The following is a 19,488-nucleotide window of genomic DNA, read 5'->3' as shown; positions in this document are numbered from 1 at the left end:
ATTTGTACCATATGACCAAAATTTCCTTCTACTTGTCACCTAACGTTTATCATATCCATACGAACATAAGTACTTTCATACGAGGTTTGTTTATTATTTGGCACCGTTTTCGTCTGCTCATTTCCTGGCCTGTTCAAAGGGTGCTCATTTCCTAATTTATGAAATTGTAAACTTTTATCTGACGTTTCGCGTTTGTCGTAAACGTGAATCTAAATCAAGTTAAGGGTTTTTCTCCTTTTATTCTTTTTTCTTGCAACGGTGTTGGCTTAAGTTTTTGATGGATGTCTTTTTTCGTTTCAGCTGTTTTATGTATTTAATTATTCTCAATTTACAGGAGGAACAAGACCGTCAAGCAGCAGAAAGGCGTCGACAGGCTGAACTGGCCCGTCTAAGACGTGAAAAGAGGCAAGCTGAACGAGAGTCTAAATTTGATGAGGCTGCATTGGTGCTGGGACTTGCAGAGAGAAATCGGCAGAATCTTGAAGAAAGGTGAGATACCTATTACACAAATAAAACTGAACCAGAAATTAAACCAAATCTTTCTTCACGTATAACAATTTCTTTATAGGACTGACGATTTCCGTCAATGGCGAGGCAAGATAATTTTTTGTTGTTGTTGCTGCTGTTGTCCTTCGGAAACCTGCTCGAGTCGATTGATCAACACATTTGTGATTAACCTGTCCTGTTGATTTGTCAGGTTACGCCGTGATCGTGAACGCCAAGAACAGTTAGCGCGTGAACGATTAGCAAGGAGAAAAAGACGAGGAACAGCTGAAGACGAGGAGGAGGAGGATGAACTAGAACCTGAGAAAGGTTCATTAACTATTAAATCTTTTAATGAGCACCTCAAAATCCTGATGCTACTTTCGCGCCTTCAGAAACCTAATCACAATTAAGTGTTGCTCAGTTTTCATCTAAAGGATCATCACTGTGACTAAGATTTCTTGCAAAGCGTCTGAAATTAAATTTGCCAGCATCGGTGGAAAGTAATGCCTTACTACATGAAATTTTCGCGACACTTAAATTTCGCTAATTTCGAATGGTCACACTTAAGAATTTCATCCACAGACTCAGCTATAACCGCCTTTCACAGTGTAATAAACAGTACCACAGGAAAGTACTGCTCAGTAGTTTTCGTGTCATGTTGTCGTGTGAGCAGTTCACACATGGACTAAACGCTTATATTTAAGCCAGTGACCATCTTTTAAGATTCAATCCGCAAATTTAAAACTAAGGACAATGAGTTGTTCTGAGTTATGAGCTTACCTATGCATTCGCAAGTTAGTTTTGAAAGCTCCTCTCAGTCATCTTTGTGCATTCACAGACGATATACAAGGATGGCAAGATGCAGTTTTGAAGTCGCTAGAGAGGAAACATCGCGCGGAGCAAGAGTTCTTGATGAGCTTACTCCAAGACGAGAGCAGCAAAGACATGAGAGAAGAAGCAAGAGCAGTAAGCGAGGATGACAGACTGAAACGACTAAATGAACTGAAGGCGAAGAGAGAGGAGCTTGACTTTGGTGTCAAGGGTAAGTTCAATAACTTTCTGACAGCAAATCCCTAAGAAGATGCTCCTTTAGGCCATGACTGTCGCAACAGCGCTTTTGCAGACAAGATTATTTTATCAGCGAACTACTCTATGCTGCCGGTTACTTTAAGTACGTTGAGTCAGTTTTTGAATTATAAGAGGACAAGAGCCTATCACACAGACTGAGCTACCGTCATTTCTCGTTTCTCTGACGCTTTCACAGTAGGTTATACTTGAGAATAAACGGCGCACAGTTTTTAAGAGATGACCTTATTATAGTGCAATCACGAAGGAAGGCCAAACCTAGTCCTAATCCGGAATTGACGTTTGTAATACAGTGTACCTTCTTATTTATGACTTTCAACCATTTTCATTGTATCTGTAGCTGATCAAGGACATCACGTCGACGTCTTAGACATGGCTTGTGCTTATAAATTTGAAGTGCGACGTTTCAGACTGACCAGCGAAAAAGAAAGCGAAGTGGATGATGAACAGATTACGGTATCTATCATGGCGGACTTACAAGAACTACAAGATAAGGAGAGTGAAGGGATCATGAGTCATCTTCAGGATAAGGTAAGTGAAAAAAGAGAACGAAAGATGGGCATTTACTTCGCGTACCAGTCACAGATAATGTAAAACAGAAGAACAAAAACCATGAAACAGTCACAAGCAGATTTTTCCCTTAACCCTTTAAGTGCCAATATCCACATACAAATTCTCCAAACTGATCTCCATACATTTTCTTGAAGAATTAGTTGAGAGAATTTGGTAAAGGATCAAATATTTTTCTCTTTGTGATCATTTTGTTAATTCTCATAGACTTTGCTCATGATAGCCCATTGATATCGTTAGGAGAAAATTGATTTTGAGCACTACTGGGACTCAAAGGGTTAACAGAAAACATAGAAGTATTTTGTTTTGCGTCATCTGTGTCCCGTACACAAAATAAACGCGGAAAGATGTGATTTTCATTCTTCACTACTCTTGTAGTACAAAGAAAATATGTGAGTAAAGAATTTGATAGACCTCTTTATCTTGAATGTCAGTTGTTTTCGCAAAATAGGTCATGTGATAATACTCTGGAGCTTGATTCAAATTTCGTCATGTTTCCGTGCATGTGTACGCATCGTTTATGAAAAGATATAGGGACAATTTGAAAACTGAAACCATCACTGGGAAAACAAAACGCACAAGCTAAAGAGGTCTAGTCAGTTGCTCTGACAGGGACTGTTTGTCGCTCAGATTAATTGTATTTCTGATGGATTCATTCTGAGCTATTGTAGGTTGTTTTGACGCCTGGCTACGCGAATTATTATAGAACGTCTGAAGTTCGTCTTCGGGACAAACGCCGATCTTAACATGAGACGAACTAAACTAATTGATTAAAAAATTATACGAAAATGTACATTTAGCCCTGTTCAGGGAAAATGTTTTTGTCTGATTCAGTTGATTGGTTCGCCGCGTCCTAAGTTCGCATCCGACCCAAACAGACGATCTTAACTTAATTTAGGTCGACCAAAATTAGAGTTAAGTTCGTCCCATGAAAAGTTCGACGTTTGGCCAAGGTATAAAAAAGTAGAAGTTTAGATAAATTAGATTGCGTTCGTGCATGCTTGATTATTATTCAGGGCCGAGTTGTTCAAAGCTGGGTTAAGATAACCCAGGGTTAGTGCGAGATTTGAATTCAGATTTGAAAGCTTAAAAAGCACTTTAGTTTTAATTCTTTTTGTCTACAAGTTGATGATTGGAGGCTCTAAAAATAACAGAGGAAATTAGCCGAAGAAAATGCTTTTGAACACAAGAAAAAGAAACCCTGGTTAAATTTAAGCCCGGGTTAAGCGCTAATCGGCCTTCGAACAACTGGGCCCAGATGTCCTAATACAAAAGCTTCGCGGAAATCGAATCTCAATTCATTCTTGCACTTTTTGGTTGTGTTTTTGTGTTTATCCAATGCAGAGTCAAGCAGAACTGGCAGCTCTAAAACAGACACAGGAACAAGAGCGTAAAGATGGCGTGGTGGAGAACGTAGCGACTGTTTTGTTAGATTATGATGGCACAGGAACTGATCAAGACTTGATCAAGGCTTTGGATCAGAAATATGACGCCCTTAAGGACAAGCTTTTACTTGAAGCGCTCAAAAAACAACTTGGTAAGTTGTTCAGACTATGCATCAGTGGCGTGCATTTGTTTTGGCCTTTCAGTTAGAGTAGCAATGCAAACCCACAGCTCCTCCAAAACCTTTAAGGACACTATATACAATCACTAGCCTTTCAGGAATTGAAATGGATAAAATGAGTCTTATTTTGTACTGTGGATAAAGATCTGTGTCGGTCAGGAATCCTCAAATTTTGTTATGGTTCTTTTTAACTAGGTTGTTCATTTTGACTGCAAATATCATGCTCGCTCCCGCACTTGTCTTTGATACCGTAAAACGGAAGGATTCAAAGAAAAGTTCTCCACGTCTGTTTTCCAAGACGTACTCCTTATTACCCCTTGTCCACCCCTGTTCCCCTTGTTCCCCTAGTTCCCCATTGTTACCCCTTGTTTCCCCTTGTTCCCCTTTCATCCCCTTGTTACCCCCTTGTTACCCTTATTCCCCGTTGTTACCCAATAATAACCCTTGTTACCCCTTGTTACCCTTTTTACCCCTTGTTACCCTTGTTACCCCTTGTTACCCCTGTTACCCTTTGTTACTCCTTGTTACCCCATGTTACCCCTTGTTACCCTTGTTACCCCTTGTTACCCCTTGCTACCCTTGTTACCCCATGTTACCCCTTGTTTCCCTTGTTACCCTTTGTTACCCCTTGTTACCCCTTGTTACCCCTTGTTACCCCTTGTTACCCCTAGTTACCCCTTGTTACCCCTTGTTACCCTTGTTACCCTTGTTACCCCTTGTTACCCCTTGCTACCCTTGTTACCCCATGTTACCCCTTGTTTCCCTTGTTACCCTTTGTTACCCCTTGTTACCCCTTGTTACCCCTTGTTACCCTTGTTACCCATTGTTACCCCTGTTACCCTTTGTTACCCCTTGTTACCCTTGTTACCCCATGTTACCCCTTGTTACCCTTGTTACCCCTTGTTACCCCTTGTTACCCCTTGTTACCCTTGTTACCCCTTGTTACCCTTGTTACCCCATGTTACCCCTTGTTACCCTTGTTACCCCTTGTTACCCCTTGTTACCTTTGTTACCCCTTGTTACCCCTTGTTACCCTTGTTACCCCTTGTTACCCTTGTTACCCCTTGTTACCTCTTGTTACCCCTTGTTACCCTTGTTACCCCTTGTTACCTCTTGTTACCCTTGTGACCCTTCTTACCCCTAGTTACCCCTTGTTACCCCTTGTTACCCTTGTTACCCCTTGTTACCCTTGTTACCCCTTAATACCCCTTATTACCCTTGTTACCCTTGTTACCCCTTGTTACCCTTGTTACCCCATGTTACCCCATGTTACCCCCTGTTACCCTTGTTACCCCTTCTTACCCTCGTTACCCCTTGTTACCCCTTGTTACCCTTGTTACCCTTGTTACCCCTTGTTACCCTTGTTACCCCTTGTTACCCTTGTTACCCCTTGTTACCCCTTGTTACCTTTGATACCCCTTGTTATCCCTTGTTACCCTTGTTATTTCTTGTTACACCATGATACCCCATGTTACCCCTTGCTACCCGTGTTACCCTTATTACCTCTTGTTACCCTTGTTACCCCTTGTTACCCTTGTTACCCCATGTTACTCCTTGTTACCCTTGTTACCCCTTGTTACCCTTGTTACCCCTTGTTACCCGTGTTACCCTTATTACCTCTTGTTACCCTTGTTACCCCTTGTTACCCTTGTTACCCCATGTTACTCCTTGTTACCCTTGTTACCCCATGTTACCCCTTGTTACCCCTTGTTACCCTTGTTACCCCTTGTTACCCTTGTTACCCCATGTTACCCCTTGTTACCTCTTGTTACCTTTGTTACCCCTTGTTACCCCTTGTTACCCTTGTTACCCCTTGTTACCCTTGTTACCCTTGTTACCCCTTGTTACCCTTGTTACCCCTTGTTACCCCTTGTTACCCTTGTTACCCCTTGTTACCCCTTGTTACCTCTTGTTATCCTTGTTACCCCTAGTTACCCCTTGTTCCCTTGTTACCCCATGTTACCCCTTGTTACCCTTGTTACCCTTGTTACCCCTTGTTACCCCTTGTTACCCTTCTTACCGCTTGTTACCTCTTTTTACCCCTTGTTACCCTTGTTACCCCTTGTTACCTCTTGTTACCCCTTGTTACCCCTTGTGACCCTTGTTACCCCTAGTTACCCCTTGTTACCCCTTGTTACCTTTGTTACCCACTTGTTACCCTTGTTACCCTTTAATACCCCTTGTTACCCTTGTTACCCTTGTTACCCCTTTTTACCCTTGTTACCCCATGTTACCCGATGTTACCCCTTGTTACCCTCGTTACCCCTTGTTACCCTTGTTACCCTTGTTACCCCTTGTTACCCCTTGTTACCCTTGTTACCCCATGTTACCCCTTGTTACCCTTGTTACCCCTTGTTACCCTTGTTACCCCTTGTTACCCCTTGTTATCTTTGTTACCCCTTGTTATCCCTTGTTACCCTTGTTACCCTTGTTACCCCATGATACCCCATGTTACCCCTTGTTACCCCTTGTTACCCGTGTTACCCTTATTACCTCTTGTTACCCTTGTTACCCCTTGTTACCCTTGTTACCCCATGTTACCCCTTGTTACCCTTGTTACCCCTTGTTACCCTTGTTACCCTTGTTACCCCTTGTTACCCCTTGTTACCCCTTGTTACCTCTTGTTACCCTTTCCCTTTTGTTACCCCTTTTTCCCTTGTTACCCCATGTTACCCCTTGTTACCTCTTGTTACCCATTGTTACCCTTGTTACCCCTTGTTACCTCTTGTTACCCTTGTGACCCTTGTTACCTCTAGTTACCCCTTTTTACCCTTGTTTTCTCTTGTTACCCCTTGTTACCCTTGTTACCCTTATTACCCCTTGTTACCCTTGTTACCCCATGTTACCCCTTGTTACTCTTGTTACCCCATGTTACTCCATGCTACCCGTTGTTACCCTTGTTACCCCTTGTTACCCCTTGTTACCCCTTGTTACCCTTGTTACCCCTTGTGACCCTTGTTACCCCTTGTTACCCCTTGTTATCTTTGTTACCCCTTGTTATCCCTTGTTACCCTTGTTACCCTTGTTATCCCTTGTTACCCCATGATACCCCATGTTACCCCTTGTTACCCGTGTTACCCTTATTACCTCTTGTTACCCTTTTTACCCCTTGTTACCCTTGTTACCCCATGTTACCCCTTGTTACCCTTGTTACCCCTTGTTACCCTTGTTACCCCTTGTTACCCCTTGTTATCTTTGTTACCCCTTGTTATCCCTTGTTACCCTTGTTACCCTTGTTATCCCTTGTTACCCCATGATACCCCATGTTACCCCTTGTTACCCGTGTTACCCTTATTACCTCTTGTTACCCTTTTTACCCCTTGTTACCCTTGTTACCCCATGTTACCCCTTGTTACCCTTGTTACCCCTTGTTACCCTTGTTACCCCTTGTTACCCCTTGTTACCCTTGTTACCCTTGTTACCCCTTGTTAACCTTGTTACCCCATGTTACCCCTTGTTACCCTTGTTACCCCTTTTTACCCTTGTTTTCTCTTGTTACCCCTTGTTACCCTTGTTACCCCATGTTACCCCTTGTTACCCTTGTTACCCCATGTTACTCCATGCTACCCGTTGTTACCCTTGTTACCCCTTGTTACCCCTTGTTACCCCTTGTTATCCTTGTTACCCCTTGTGACCCTTGTTACCCCTAGTTACCCCTTGTTACCCCTTGTTACCCTTGTTGCCCCTTGTTACCCTTGTTACCCCTTGTTACCCTTGTTACCCCATGTTACCCCTTGTTACCCTTGTTACCCCTTTTTACCCTTGTTACCCCTTGTTCCCCCTTGTTACCCTTGTTACCCTTGTTACCCCTTGTCACCCTTGTTACCCCTTGTTACCCTTGTTACCCCTTGTTATCTTTGTTACCCCTTGTTATCCCTTGTTACCCTTGTTACCCTTGTTATCCCTTGTTACACCATGATACCCCATGTTACCCCTTGTTACCCGTGTTACCCTTATTACCTCTTGTTACCCTTGTTACCCCTGGTTACCCTTGTTACCCCATGTTACCCCTTGTTACCCTTGTTACCCCTTGTTACCCCTTGTTACCCTTGTTACCCTTGTTACCCCTTGTTACCCCTTGTTACCTCTTGTTACCCTTTCCCTTTTGTTATCCCTTGTTCCCTTGTTACCCCATGTTACCCCTTGTTACCCTTGTTACCCCGTGTTACCCCTTGTTACCCTTGTTACCCCTTGTTACCCCTTGTTACCTCTTGTTACCCTTGTTACCCTTGTTACCCTTGTTACCCCTTGTTACCCCTTGTTACCTCTTTTTACCCTTTCCCTTTTGTTATCCCTTGTTCCCTTGTTACCCCATGTTACCCCTTGTTACCCTTGTTACCCCGTGTTACCCCTTGTTACCCTTGTTACCCCTTGTTACCCCTTGTTACCCTTGTTACCCCTTGTTACCTCTTGTTACCCTTGTTACCCCTTGTTACCCTTTTTTTCCTTGTTACCCCTTGTTACCCTTGTTACCCCTTTTTACCCCTTGTTACCCTTGTTACCCCTTGTTACCCTTGTTACCCCTTGTTACCTCTTGTTATTCATTGTTACCCTTGTTACCCCTTGTTACCTCTTGTTACCCTTGTGACGCTTGTTACCCCTAGTTACCCCTTGTTACCCCTTGTTACCCTTGTTACCCCATGTTACCCCTTGTTACCCTTGTTACCCCATGTTACTCCATGCTACCCCTTGTTACCCTTGTTACCCCTTGTTACCCCTTGTTACCCCTTGTTACCCTTGTTACCCCTGGTGACCCTTGTTACCCCTAGTTACTCCTTGTTACCCCTTGTTACCTTTGTTACCCCTTATTACCCTTGTGACCCCTTGTTACCCTTGTTACCCCATGTTACCCCTTGTTACCCTTGTTACCCCTTGTTACCCTTGTTACCCCTTGTTACCCTTTTTACCCTTGTTACCCCTTGTTACCCTTGTTACCCCTTGTGACCCTTGTTACCCCTAGTTACCCCTTGTTACCCCTTGTTACCTTTGTTACCCCTTATTACCCTTGTGACCCCTTGTTACCCTTGTTACCCCATGTTACCCCTTGTTACCCTTGTTACCCCTTGTTATCCTTGTTACCCCTTGTTACCCTTTTTACCCTTGTTACCCCTTGTTACCCTTGTTACCCCTTGTTACCCCTTGTTACCCCTTGTTACCCTTGTTACCCCTTGTTACCCCTTGTTATCTTTGTTACCCCTTGTTACCCCTTGTTACCCTTGTTACCCCTTGTTACCCTTGTTACCCCATGTTACTCCTTGTTACCCTTGTTACCCCTTGTTACCCTTGTTACCCCTTTTTACCCCTTGTTACCCTTGTTACCCCGTGTTACCCCTTGTTACCCTTGTTACCCCTTGTTACCCCTTGTTACCTTTGTTACCCCCTGTTACCCCTTGTTGCCCTTGTTACCCTTGTTACTCCTTGTTACCCCATCTTACCGCATGCTACCCTTTGTTACCTTTGTTACTTTTTTTACCCCTTGTTACCCTTGTTACCCCATGTTACCCCTTGTTACCCCTTGTTACCCCTTGTTACCATTGTTACCCCATGTTACCCCTTGTTACCCCTTATTACCCTTGTTACCCTTTTTACCCCTGGTTACCCTTGTTACCCCTTTTTACCCCTTGTTACCCTTTGTTACCCGTTGTTACCCCATGTTAGCCCTTGTTACCCATCTAACCCCTTGTTTCCTCTTGTTACCCCTTTTTACCCTTGTTACCCCTTGTTACTCTGTTTACCGCTTGTTACCCTTATTACCCTTGTTACCCTTCTTACCCCCTCTTACCCTTGTTACCCCTTGTTACCCCTTGTTACCCCTGTTACCCTTTGTTACCTTTTGTTACCCCATGTTACCCCTTGTTACCTCTTGTTACCCCTTGTTACCTCTTGTTACCCCTTGTTACCCTTGTTACCCCTTGTTACGCCTGTTGCCCCTTGTTACCCTTATTACCCTTGTTACCCTTGTTACCCCTTGTTACCCTTTTTTACCCTTGTTACCCCTTGTTACCCCTTGTTACCCTTGTTACCCCTTGTTACCCCTTTTTACCTTTGTTACCCCATGTTACTCCTTGTTACCCTTGTTACCCTTGTTACCATTTATTACCTTTTTTACCCCTTGTTACCTTTGGTACCCCTTGTTAACCTTTAATCTTTTATGTTTAATCTTTTATCTTTACCCCTTGTATCCCTTGTTACCCGTTGTTACCCCTGTTACCCTTTGTTACCCCTTGTTAGCCCATGTTACCCCTTGTTACCTCTTGTTACCCTTTTTTTCCCCTTTTTACTCTTTGTTACCCCATGTTACTCTTGTTACCCCTTGTTAGACTTGTTACCCCTTGTTGACGTTTTTACCCCTTGTTACCCTTGTTACTTTTGTTACCCCTTGTTATTCCTTGTTAACCCTTCTCACTCCTTGTTTGCCCTTGTTCCTAAGGAGTTTTGATATTGAATAGAAAGCTTTTTTTTGCATGTTATATAGTTTGATTAGAGAGGTTTCGTAGCACAATGTCGGAAAATGTTGAGGGTTTTGCTATCGGATATCTAAACCTCTTTTATTTTGGTGATGTGCTTTGTTTTCCAGATTTCCTCGATTTGGATTATCCGTGAATTTAAGGATTGGTACATCTTTATTTCTGTTATGTCTGATAGGTGACGCTGAGTGGGCGGCCTTGTCTGAGCAAGAACGTCAGAGGCGACTTGTCAAGCTTAAGTTGGAAGAAAGACGTTTGCGGAAGGACGGACAGATGGATGAGTTGCAAAGATTACTTGGAGAAGGTTTTGAAATGGACGCCAACCTTAGGAAATTGATGGGCGAAAATAAGGCCAGGTATGTGTCAGAGTTTAATGTTGACACAGTATTGTTTTAATGTTAAATCATTGTTCACATTGTGTATGTCCAGTGTTGCATAGTTATCTAATGTTGGTGTAGTATTGAAGCAGTGTTGGATCTACTTCATCTTTTGTGTTACTTTTCTGCTGCTCAGATAGCGTTTGCGAAGTGCTGTTGCATCATGCAATGCTTTTGCAGTATTGTATCCACTCTGAATTCCTTTCCCTACAGTCATTTATTATACAAAACAAACCAAGTACCGGCCTTTCTCCTAGGATAAGACGGATCTGTTTAGTTTGTAGGTTATGCTTTTGGGTTTGATGTTCTGAAGAGAATATGTCCGACGTCTTGTTTTATAACAGTTAAATTACACAACAAGACAGCAGAAAGAAAAACATGTTTGTGTGTGACAAAAGGGGCCGGCCTATTACTTTTGTGTTTTGTTGTGATCTTCACTTAAGTTAATGTTTCTGGTATTTTACAAAAAGACCTGTTTATAGGAAGGGTGAAGTTCGGCGAAAAAAATTTTCATACAAAATTATTGTCACACTTGTCACACAAGGTTTGCCGTCTTCTTTCTTCTCCCGTCCTGTTGCGTAAGTTCACTAATTATATTGTGTGTACGTATGCATGTTAAAATCTCCACCAATGTTGCATGTCGATTCAGAGAGTCATTTGATCGTTTTTTTAGTGGTTCATTGAGTAACTTCGGTCCTTCTGTGAGGTTCTGTGGGTTCCTTCTTCTTGTGGTACGGATGCTCATCAATACTGTTCACGGTTGTTCAAATAGCATTCTTGGACTCAACATTACATACTTAAAGTAAGGTCCTTTACAGATACGAGGAAAAACTCAAAGAGCGTTTAGCAAGACGCAGGGATCGACTAGCCCAGGGCCTCCCCCCAGATGACGAGGATGAGGAGGACTTAGAGGACGGCGAGGCACAAGGGGAACAAGTCACAGATGTTAAAGCCATACTGGAGGATTTAGACAAGAGGTGAGTAATTGAGGCAGTTTTTGGAAACTATTCCGAATATAGTCAGCTTCACAGTCGCTGTTTGTTCGGTTGCGTGGCGACACAAAGAACGGTTGTAATGCAGACTGTCCGGAAAGGGACATTCGAAGTTTCTTCAGGAAAGGGGGGTTACGGAAATGTAGAGTTTCCGTGTTGAAACGTCACTCCCACACAGGATAGTGTTGTGTTACGAAAGACCCATTAAGTTATTTCCACTAGAAAGCTTGAAAAATGGCTGAAGGGATTGCCTCCTGATAATTAGGATTTAAGCAACCTATAAAAGGTGAAGAACTCTAAAAAAAAGTTTAATACAAAATGCGATAACCTTTTTATTACAAAGTGCAAATATAGTTTAATTGCAAAGTGCGATGACTGCTACAAATTGCGAAATGAATTACAAAGTCGTATAAATGATGGTTATTACGACAAATTATGACAGGTATTACAAGGTACGATAGATTTATTACAAACTGTGCCGGGTTCTTAAACTGCGATTGATTTATTACAATTTTATCAGGTATTACAAAGCGCGATGATTATTACAAATTGCGACATAGCGTGACAAAATTGCGACAAATTGCGACATAGCCTGATCAAGGCTTAAAGATATTGGAGACACCGAGTGAAGCCGTTCGCGCGCTTTTTCTCTCGTCTACACTGACCAAGAGCCTGGTACAGGCTAATTGCGATAGTACAGTGGTTCCCTAGGTGACTGTGTTTTGTTACAAGTGAATTCAACTGTTAAGGATTCTTTTCCATTATTACATGGAGGTAAAGTAATGTAAAATACCTTACTGAATACTTAATAGCGTGTGCTTAAGTGTTCCCATTGGTCTTAGGTATGAGGAAGAAAAAGACGCCCTGATGCGCAGATTACAAGGCCAAGATGAGCAATTCATGAGCGAGAGGCAGAGGCAGGCGGAGCTCGCTCGATTGAAAAGAGAAAAACTCAAAGCAAAGCACGAAGACAAGTTTACCACGGCTGCGTTAGTACTGGGACTAGCTGAGAAGCAGAAAGCCGCTGTTCAAGAAAGGTAGGTCCATGCAGTTGTCAGGATGTATCTCCGCAAAAGCTACAAAAAAAGAGAAAAGAGGATTCTTAACAACTGCTTTAGCTAAAAGATTTACAATACCCAACCTAAAGCTCAAATTTATTTTTTAACAAGCCTATGGCGTTTCTCTGTCTTCATGGCCCCCTTCCCTTTCTTATCTCAGCTGTAAAAATTTTATGGTCATCTTCAAAATGTTGGGTGCGGGATAACAAGGAAAATGAAATGTGCTTTACAGTCCTTTAAACCTTGCACTCACGTGGCCTTTCGTAAGTAAAACATTATGGGGTTCAACCGAGCAATACTAGGGGTGGAAAAAGTCTGAAAAAAAAAAAAAAAAAAAAAAAAAAAAAACGGCTAGAAAACCGGCCAATGTTACAGATACATGACTAAGATTTTGCTGGTGTTGGAATATCTTGAAAATTATAAGGATTTAAAAGGTAAAGGTGGCTTGACCGCAAACCCATTTTTTCAATAATACTAATTGCACATTCGCTGTTATTCAAACTGCCATAAATTAACCTCACTGTTAGGAAAACCTAAACATTAGTATAGTCATTTTACTGTTATGCTTTCCCTATCCCTGAAATTTTGTAACTTGCATCTCACACGTTTTGGCGTAAGAAAGGTCGCTTGTTCGCCAGCCGGAAAAAGCAAATTTATGTATAGGAGGCCATGCAATTGATTTCAAAATGGTAGCAATATTACTTCTCTTTTATATTTATGTTTATCAGCCCTCTTGGCCTTAATTACATCTGCAGAAGTAAAAAACAACTTTGAGGCATTGAGGGCCCCTCAGTTACCAAAAAGACAAAAAAGCATTACTAGTTTTGTCACCATTTTGGAATAAGGTGTTTTGCCGTGAGCTTGCAAATCTCATACTAAGCTTATGTCACGGCGTTTTTGCTTTTTGCCCACTTGTATTACGCCATTCCTGAACACTTAAGCGGAAGTTTCTTTTTGTTCAAAGACTTCGCCAAGATCGGTTGAGGCAAGAACAACTGGCACGGGAACGCCTGGCTCAGTTGCGCAGTCGCAGAAAAGCGAAGGAGGAAGAGACCGAGGATAAACTGGTAACTGATGGAGATGTGGGTGTGCTGCAAGAGGCAGTGGTGAAAGCACTAGAACATAAACATCAAGATGAACGACAGGTAGGCGCAAGTTAAAATTTTCAAACCCAATGTATGCCCAGAAAATTGCTTGGTAGCAAAGATTTTTGAATTCATATTGATGAACAACTTAGTGAGATATCTTCGGATAAATCTCGAAAATCTCCGGGATGCGATTGGAAACCTTGGTATAACTACCGACATTCACAATATAATCAACCAATCAACCAATCTCTAAAGCAGTTACTGTACGAGTGGTTGGTGATTTAAATGCGTTCTGATAGGTTAGGTCATAGGTAAAAACCATTCCCTATTTACTTTGGCGTAGCAGATACTTTGCGCGAGGATGTCTTCGGCCAGATTTTGCGTAAACGTGCAGAAAATAAAGCAAGTATTAAGGCCAGAGGCCGTTTGCTTGTGTTGAGTATCCTTAATCATGCGATAGATGTTTATTCAGTCTGTGATACAGGCGGTTCTGAAGAAACTCATGTATTCACCTTGTTAAAAATTCACCACCACAGTTATATTATCCTAAAACACATTTTTCTTGGCAGTAGCTCCTTGAATGATTTATACAGCAAACCCAGCTTTACGGAGGTTGGACTATAGTTGACGCACCATCCTCCGGGAGGGGTTGACTTGCTAAAAGGAGCAACGATACTAACCTAGAGGTGATTTTTCCAGACTTTACTCGACGTTCTGCAACAAGACCAACCCGAGCTCACTGAAGCTGCCTCTACTTTGACCCAACAACAGCGAGAGAGTCGTCTTCAGCAGATAAGCAGCAAAATAAACTCCCTTGATCCAGGTATTGCATGATATACTCGTCATATGCTATGTCCACTGTATTTGCCCCCTTATGCCTTGCGTACGGTCTGAGGGCGGTTGTATTAAAATAACCACGACCACAGCTTAACCAGGTGCTTGTAGCATGAACCAATTAATTTTTGCTGGACTTCGTAGGAGATAAAGAAGCTCGTCGTAATCTGTTAGTGGAGGCTGCAGTTTTCAAGATCGTAAACCGGCAGAAATACCTCGAGACCTCTCAAGATGGGGTCGTGGAGAAAGATGATGTTATTGTTTCTCTACTGGCGGATCTGCAACAAGAACAGGATCAAGAGAGCGAGAAATTAGTCAACGAATTGCAGGATAAGGTAAGTTTTAGCCATTTACATTTAGTGACACTAGTAAAAAAAAAGTCTCTCGTTTTACAGTGTTTCTACTTCTGCTTGCCCTCTTGGGAGACTCAATAGTTGACGTTTCGAGAGCTACAATACTCGTCAAATTTCGTTTAACACTAGACTGAAGCTGAGGAGTTTTCATGTCACGCCTTCTAAACCAACTTATTTAACTTTTCCACGATTGTACTTCTCTCCTTCCCCAATGTTGAGATTGGCGTATATTTGCAAAAAGTTGACACATAAATCAACATTGAGAAGGGCGTAACGTGACAAGTGTTTCAACAAATGTGACAAGTATTGTAGCCTCTTTCAAACGCAGTTGAGAAACTAAGGAATTGTCGCTCGAGGGTGGATCAGGAGTGGAGATAGAACAAAATATAACAGAATGGAATGCAGGGGAAAGGGGCCTGGGCAGGAGAACACAGGGACACAAGGACACAAGGACAGGGTCAAGAATAAGGACAGGGGCATGGGCATGGGCAGGGACAAAAACAGAAACAGGGACACAGGGACCGTGATAGGAGTAGGACCAGAGGTTAAGGGACCTAGACATAGAGACAGAAAGGGGAACTAAAGCAGGCACTCAGGTACACAAGGAAAGGGACAGGAACAGAAATACAAGGAACAGTGACAGTAATAGAGACAAGATTATTTATTGAGGGTAGACTTGCGTTCCTCTCGTGCAGCGCCCCTATTGGTGGGAAAGTGTTAGCGTAAAAGCAAGAGTAAATTACTTTGATTGATTCTGTGAGGAATAAGAGTGTGACAGTGACACTGAGCAATCACATAAGCAACATTAAGTGCATCCCTTGAATAAATCTGAGGGCCAGGTTGTTCAAAGCTGGGTTAAGATAATCCAAGGTTAGCGCAAAATCTGAATCCAAATAAGAAAGCTTATAAGCAATTTTGATGATTGGGTACTCTAAAAAAATGGAGAAAGTTATCCAAGAAAATGCTTTTGAACAAAGAAACAGAAACCTGGGTTAAAATTTAACTCCGAGTTAGCGTTAATCAGCCTTCGAACAACTGGGCCCTGACTTAGAGATTCCACATACCACATGTCTTTCTAGTATAAGCTGAACTATTGGTTTTTATTTATTCGCATTGACACAGGATAAAACAGAGCTGGTTCAGCTCCAAGAAAACCTTTTTCAGTCACGAAAAGAAGGTTTACATGAGAACGTAGCGACAGTTGTAACGCAAGCTGAGGTTTGGGGTACAGCTAATGAACGTGACCTGTCACAAGCGTTGCAATACAAATACGAAGCTTTGAAGGATAGGCTGTTGCGTGATGCATTGATACAACAAGTTGGCGTGACGGAGTGGGCTGCACTCAGTGATAATGATCGTTTCATCAAATTGGCTCAGATGAAGTTGAAAGTGCAAGAATTGCAGAGACAAGGTACCTGTAACGCCCTTGTGTTTTGGCATCCGTTTAAACTCGTTTAAACTTAAATAAATTCAAGAAAGGGGTTATCCCAGGGGAAACCAGCGGTCAAAAAGGCCAATGAGACTCTCGTCGTGCAAGAAGAATTAACGGTATGGGTCAAGTATTTTTTCTTAGAATTCGGCGTTTGTGCAGTAGTAAAATCTGTAGTTATACTTTCACACGCAATAGGATTTTTCTAGTCCTTTTAAGTTGATGATGATTTCTAGATTGGACTTGTAGCGACATGCACTGGTTCCTATGGCTCTCCGATCAGCAGTTTTCCAGACATTTGTTTTGTCACTTGCTTTTTTATTTCGCTATTCATCGGTACCTAGAACTTCTGATTTCTAATGGCAGGTAAACAAGACGAGCTGCAACAAATTCTAGGTGATTCGATGGCCATCAATCTCATATCTCTGATGGGTGAAAATCGAGTCCAACAAAAGCAACGGCAGTTAGAGCGTGAAAAGAAGCGGGAGGAATTAAAAGAACAGGGATTGCCAGATGAGGAGATCGCTAAACTTGAAGCTGAAGAAGATGTACAAGCCGAGAAGGCGGCACAAGAGGCTTCCACTGGAAACGCGCTTCAAGATCTTGAGGTCTGTGAATTTATTGTGTGTTGCGCACGTGTTTTAATTCGTGGGGCATCTTTGCTATTTTCCGTCTGCCTTATTTGTAAACCTTAACTTTTCCTTTTGAAAGAAGTGCTGTGCAATAGCATTACGGACTTTAAAATCCAACGACGTGGACGGCAACGAGAACGTCAAAAAAGCAATAGGCTTTATAAGGAAAACAACAACTTTGCACGTACATCAGGCTTTTTTGTACATTTCTTTGCCCGATTTTGCACGACTATGACGTGAAAATGCCTAATTTCGCGTTTAATCATAACTATAACAAAATTCTTAAATCTGATTGGCTATCAACTGCCCTGATTTCAGCCTTAATAGGACAGTTAAATAGGACAGTACGCGTCATGCCTAAGTAATTGGACAGTACGCGCCATCACGCGCGCGCTTAAATGGCTTTTTTTTTCACTGCTAAAAAAAAAATCTTGGAATTTCTTGTGTTTTGATTCAAAAAAACAGCCTAATATATCACAAATTTTGTTAAAGTCATGATTAATTGGTAACAGAACTTCGTGTCGTTCAATTCAGTCTGTAATCATACTCGTGATTAAACAAATCGGACTCCCGCTACGCGGTCGTCCGATTTTGTTAATCACTCGTATGATTACAGACAGAATTGGACTCCACTCAGTCCTGTTACCATTACTTATAGAGGACATAAACAAGCAACGACGAAGTTTTATTTCTCTTTCTGAACTTGGATATTGGCCCTAGGATTTCAATTCCAGGAGGGTTCGCCTACAATTGACAAAGTAAGTGGGTAGGAATTATTGCGATAAAGACCAAAGGAACGCAAATTCACTTTTTAAGCGACTTTCTCGCTGACGTCGCGTTGTTGGATCTTAAAGGCCCTATTAACCTTTTCACGACATTTGCACATTTTTTGTTTCAGAATCGCTTGGCCACCGAAAAGGAAGCGTTGATATCAGACATCCGTGGTGCGGACATCAAGTTTGAGAGTGAGCAACAACGCCATGCGGAACTGGCGCGCATGCGCCGCGAGGAGCGACAAGCCTTACAAGAGAGTGGTTTCCAGTCCTCTGCTCTTATCCTGGGGATGGTCCAAGCTAGGCAGATACACTTAGACACAATGTAAGGGGTTTTTCTTTAGTTGTCAGTATTGAACGTTTCCTACTTACCCGAGGATGACGCGAATGCGTAGTAGTGTTCCATTTATGTAACCGATGTAACCATTATCATTCAAAATAATTAGGTTGAGCAGAAAGCAGAAAGTCCCTGTTTTGCGGACTTCCTGCTCCGGCCCCCTGCTAGAGTCCTAGAGCCCTGGAGCACAGCTCTGTGGAAGGGAGTGGCCTTTTCGCCGTGTATCAGGTCTACCATACATCGACACAATAGCCCACATTCGATATATTATAATTCTAACATGACTCCGAGGCTTTCTGGTCATTTTTCTATATTTGGTTTGGTTTTCTTTGTGTTCAAGTCTCCTCTGGGAATGGCCAGATAATGGGGTCGTGAAAGATTTGCAGTTTTGACCCTAAAGCCTCGGAGTCATGTTAGAATTTTAATGTATCGAACGTGGGCTTTTCAAAATAGGCCTGCGTCAGTAAGAGAGTCTTTCAGCCGATGAGTTACTCTTAGTCAGTATTTATTTTTTCTTGCGTGTCTGTTTGGTCTCAAGTCTCTCACGCAATGAACTGTGATGAAGGTAACTGTGACGTTATTTTTCAGTTCAAAACAGGATCAAGACCGCCAAAAGCAGCTGGCTCAACAGAGGTTGGTAACTTGGCAACAGAAAGACCAATCGGAGTTGAGCAAAGTGAAGGAGCAGCTGAACACATTAGAAACGCAGGGCAATCCGGCACCAGTCTCCAGTGCAAGTATTGGAGCACTACAGGTGTGTATGAAGGTTGCAGTAAATGCAGTTATGATATTTGGTTCTGATCCATGCACTAACCCCTTCAGATTTTTAAACCTTTAAACATCCATAAGAAAGGGCACCAGTATAGACTTGGTGTGAACGCAATTTATTCGATAATTTTTTCGTTTTTTTCACAAAAATTCACAATCAAAACTCGCTTATAAAATTGCGTTCAATCGTGCTTTTGCATTTGCGACTCAATTTAACTCTTACGTAAAAGAAAACGATTTTGTAACTGAACGTGTTATAATTTCGCAGGAAGCGGTGTTGAAAGAGATGGAACTCAAGCACTTGTGCGAGATGTTATTTATGGAACGTTTGATCAGCGAAGAAAAGGAGAGTGATCTAAGAAAAGCGACTCGAGAACTTACTAAAGAGCAACAGCAAGAGAGGCTGTTTGAGCTTAAGGTTTGTATGAGCAACTTTAATTTAAACAAAAAATATTTTTTGAAAGTTTTAAAGTTTTGTTTGAAATCATGGCCTAAAACATCATCGCCGTCGTTTCGTTAGTCTTTCTCAGCCTAAAAAAGAACTCTTAATTGAATTTTTAAAAGAATGATTTCTGATAGGGGTAACAAAATCACCGGTAACCAGTAGTTTTTGTATTGTGGCCCCACAAATAAGGACAGAAACAAACATTTTAAAATAAACATCACAAGGCTAG

At 42.1% G+C, this 19,488-nt stretch overlaps 1 protein-coding gene across 1 annotated transcript in view; it reads left to right on the top strand.

Annotated features, from left to right (window-relative positions):
• The window catches only part of LOC140922206 (uncharacterized), a 42,965-nt gene that overhangs the window by 10,304 nt on the left and 13,173 nt on the right, over positions 1-19,488 (top strand). The window contains exons 9-24 of the mRNA XM_073372190.1: positions 335-489; positions 698-813; positions 1,325-1,528; positions 1,913-2,103; positions 3,487-3,679; positions 10,352-10,529; positions 11,369-11,527; positions 12,385-12,579; positions 13,565-13,745; positions 14,388-14,511; positions 14,667-14,857; positions 15,998-16,286; positions 16,671-16,912; positions 17,835-18,034; positions 18,635-18,800; positions 19,083-19,232. Coding sequence (XP_073228291.1) covers positions 335-489; positions 698-813; positions 1,325-1,528; positions 1,913-2,103; positions 3,487-3,679; positions 10,352-10,529; positions 11,369-11,527; positions 12,385-12,579; positions 13,565-13,745; positions 14,388-14,511; positions 14,667-14,857; positions 15,998-16,286; positions 16,671-16,912; positions 17,835-18,034; positions 18,635-18,800; positions 19,083-19,232 — 2,934 coding nt within the window. The remainder of the gene's footprint in view (positions 1-334; positions 490-697; positions 814-1,324; positions 1,529-1,912; positions 2,104-3,486; positions 3,680-10,351; positions 10,530-11,368; positions 11,528-12,384; positions 12,580-13,564; positions 13,746-14,387; positions 14,512-14,666; positions 14,858-15,997; positions 16,287-16,670; positions 16,913-17,834; positions 18,035-18,634; positions 18,801-19,082; positions 19,233-19,488) is intronic.

Source organism: Porites lutea, chromosome 13 (genome assembly GCF_958299795.1).
Source record: "Porites lutea chromosome 13, jaPorLute2.1, whole genome shotgun sequence".
Classification (NCBI taxonomy): domain Eukaryota; kingdom Metazoa; phylum Cnidaria; class Anthozoa; order Scleractinia; family Poritidae; genus Porites; species Porites lutea.
The sequence above is the reverse complement of the archived record's forward strand: the minus strand, read 5'-3'. Positions and strand labels throughout refer to the sequence as shown.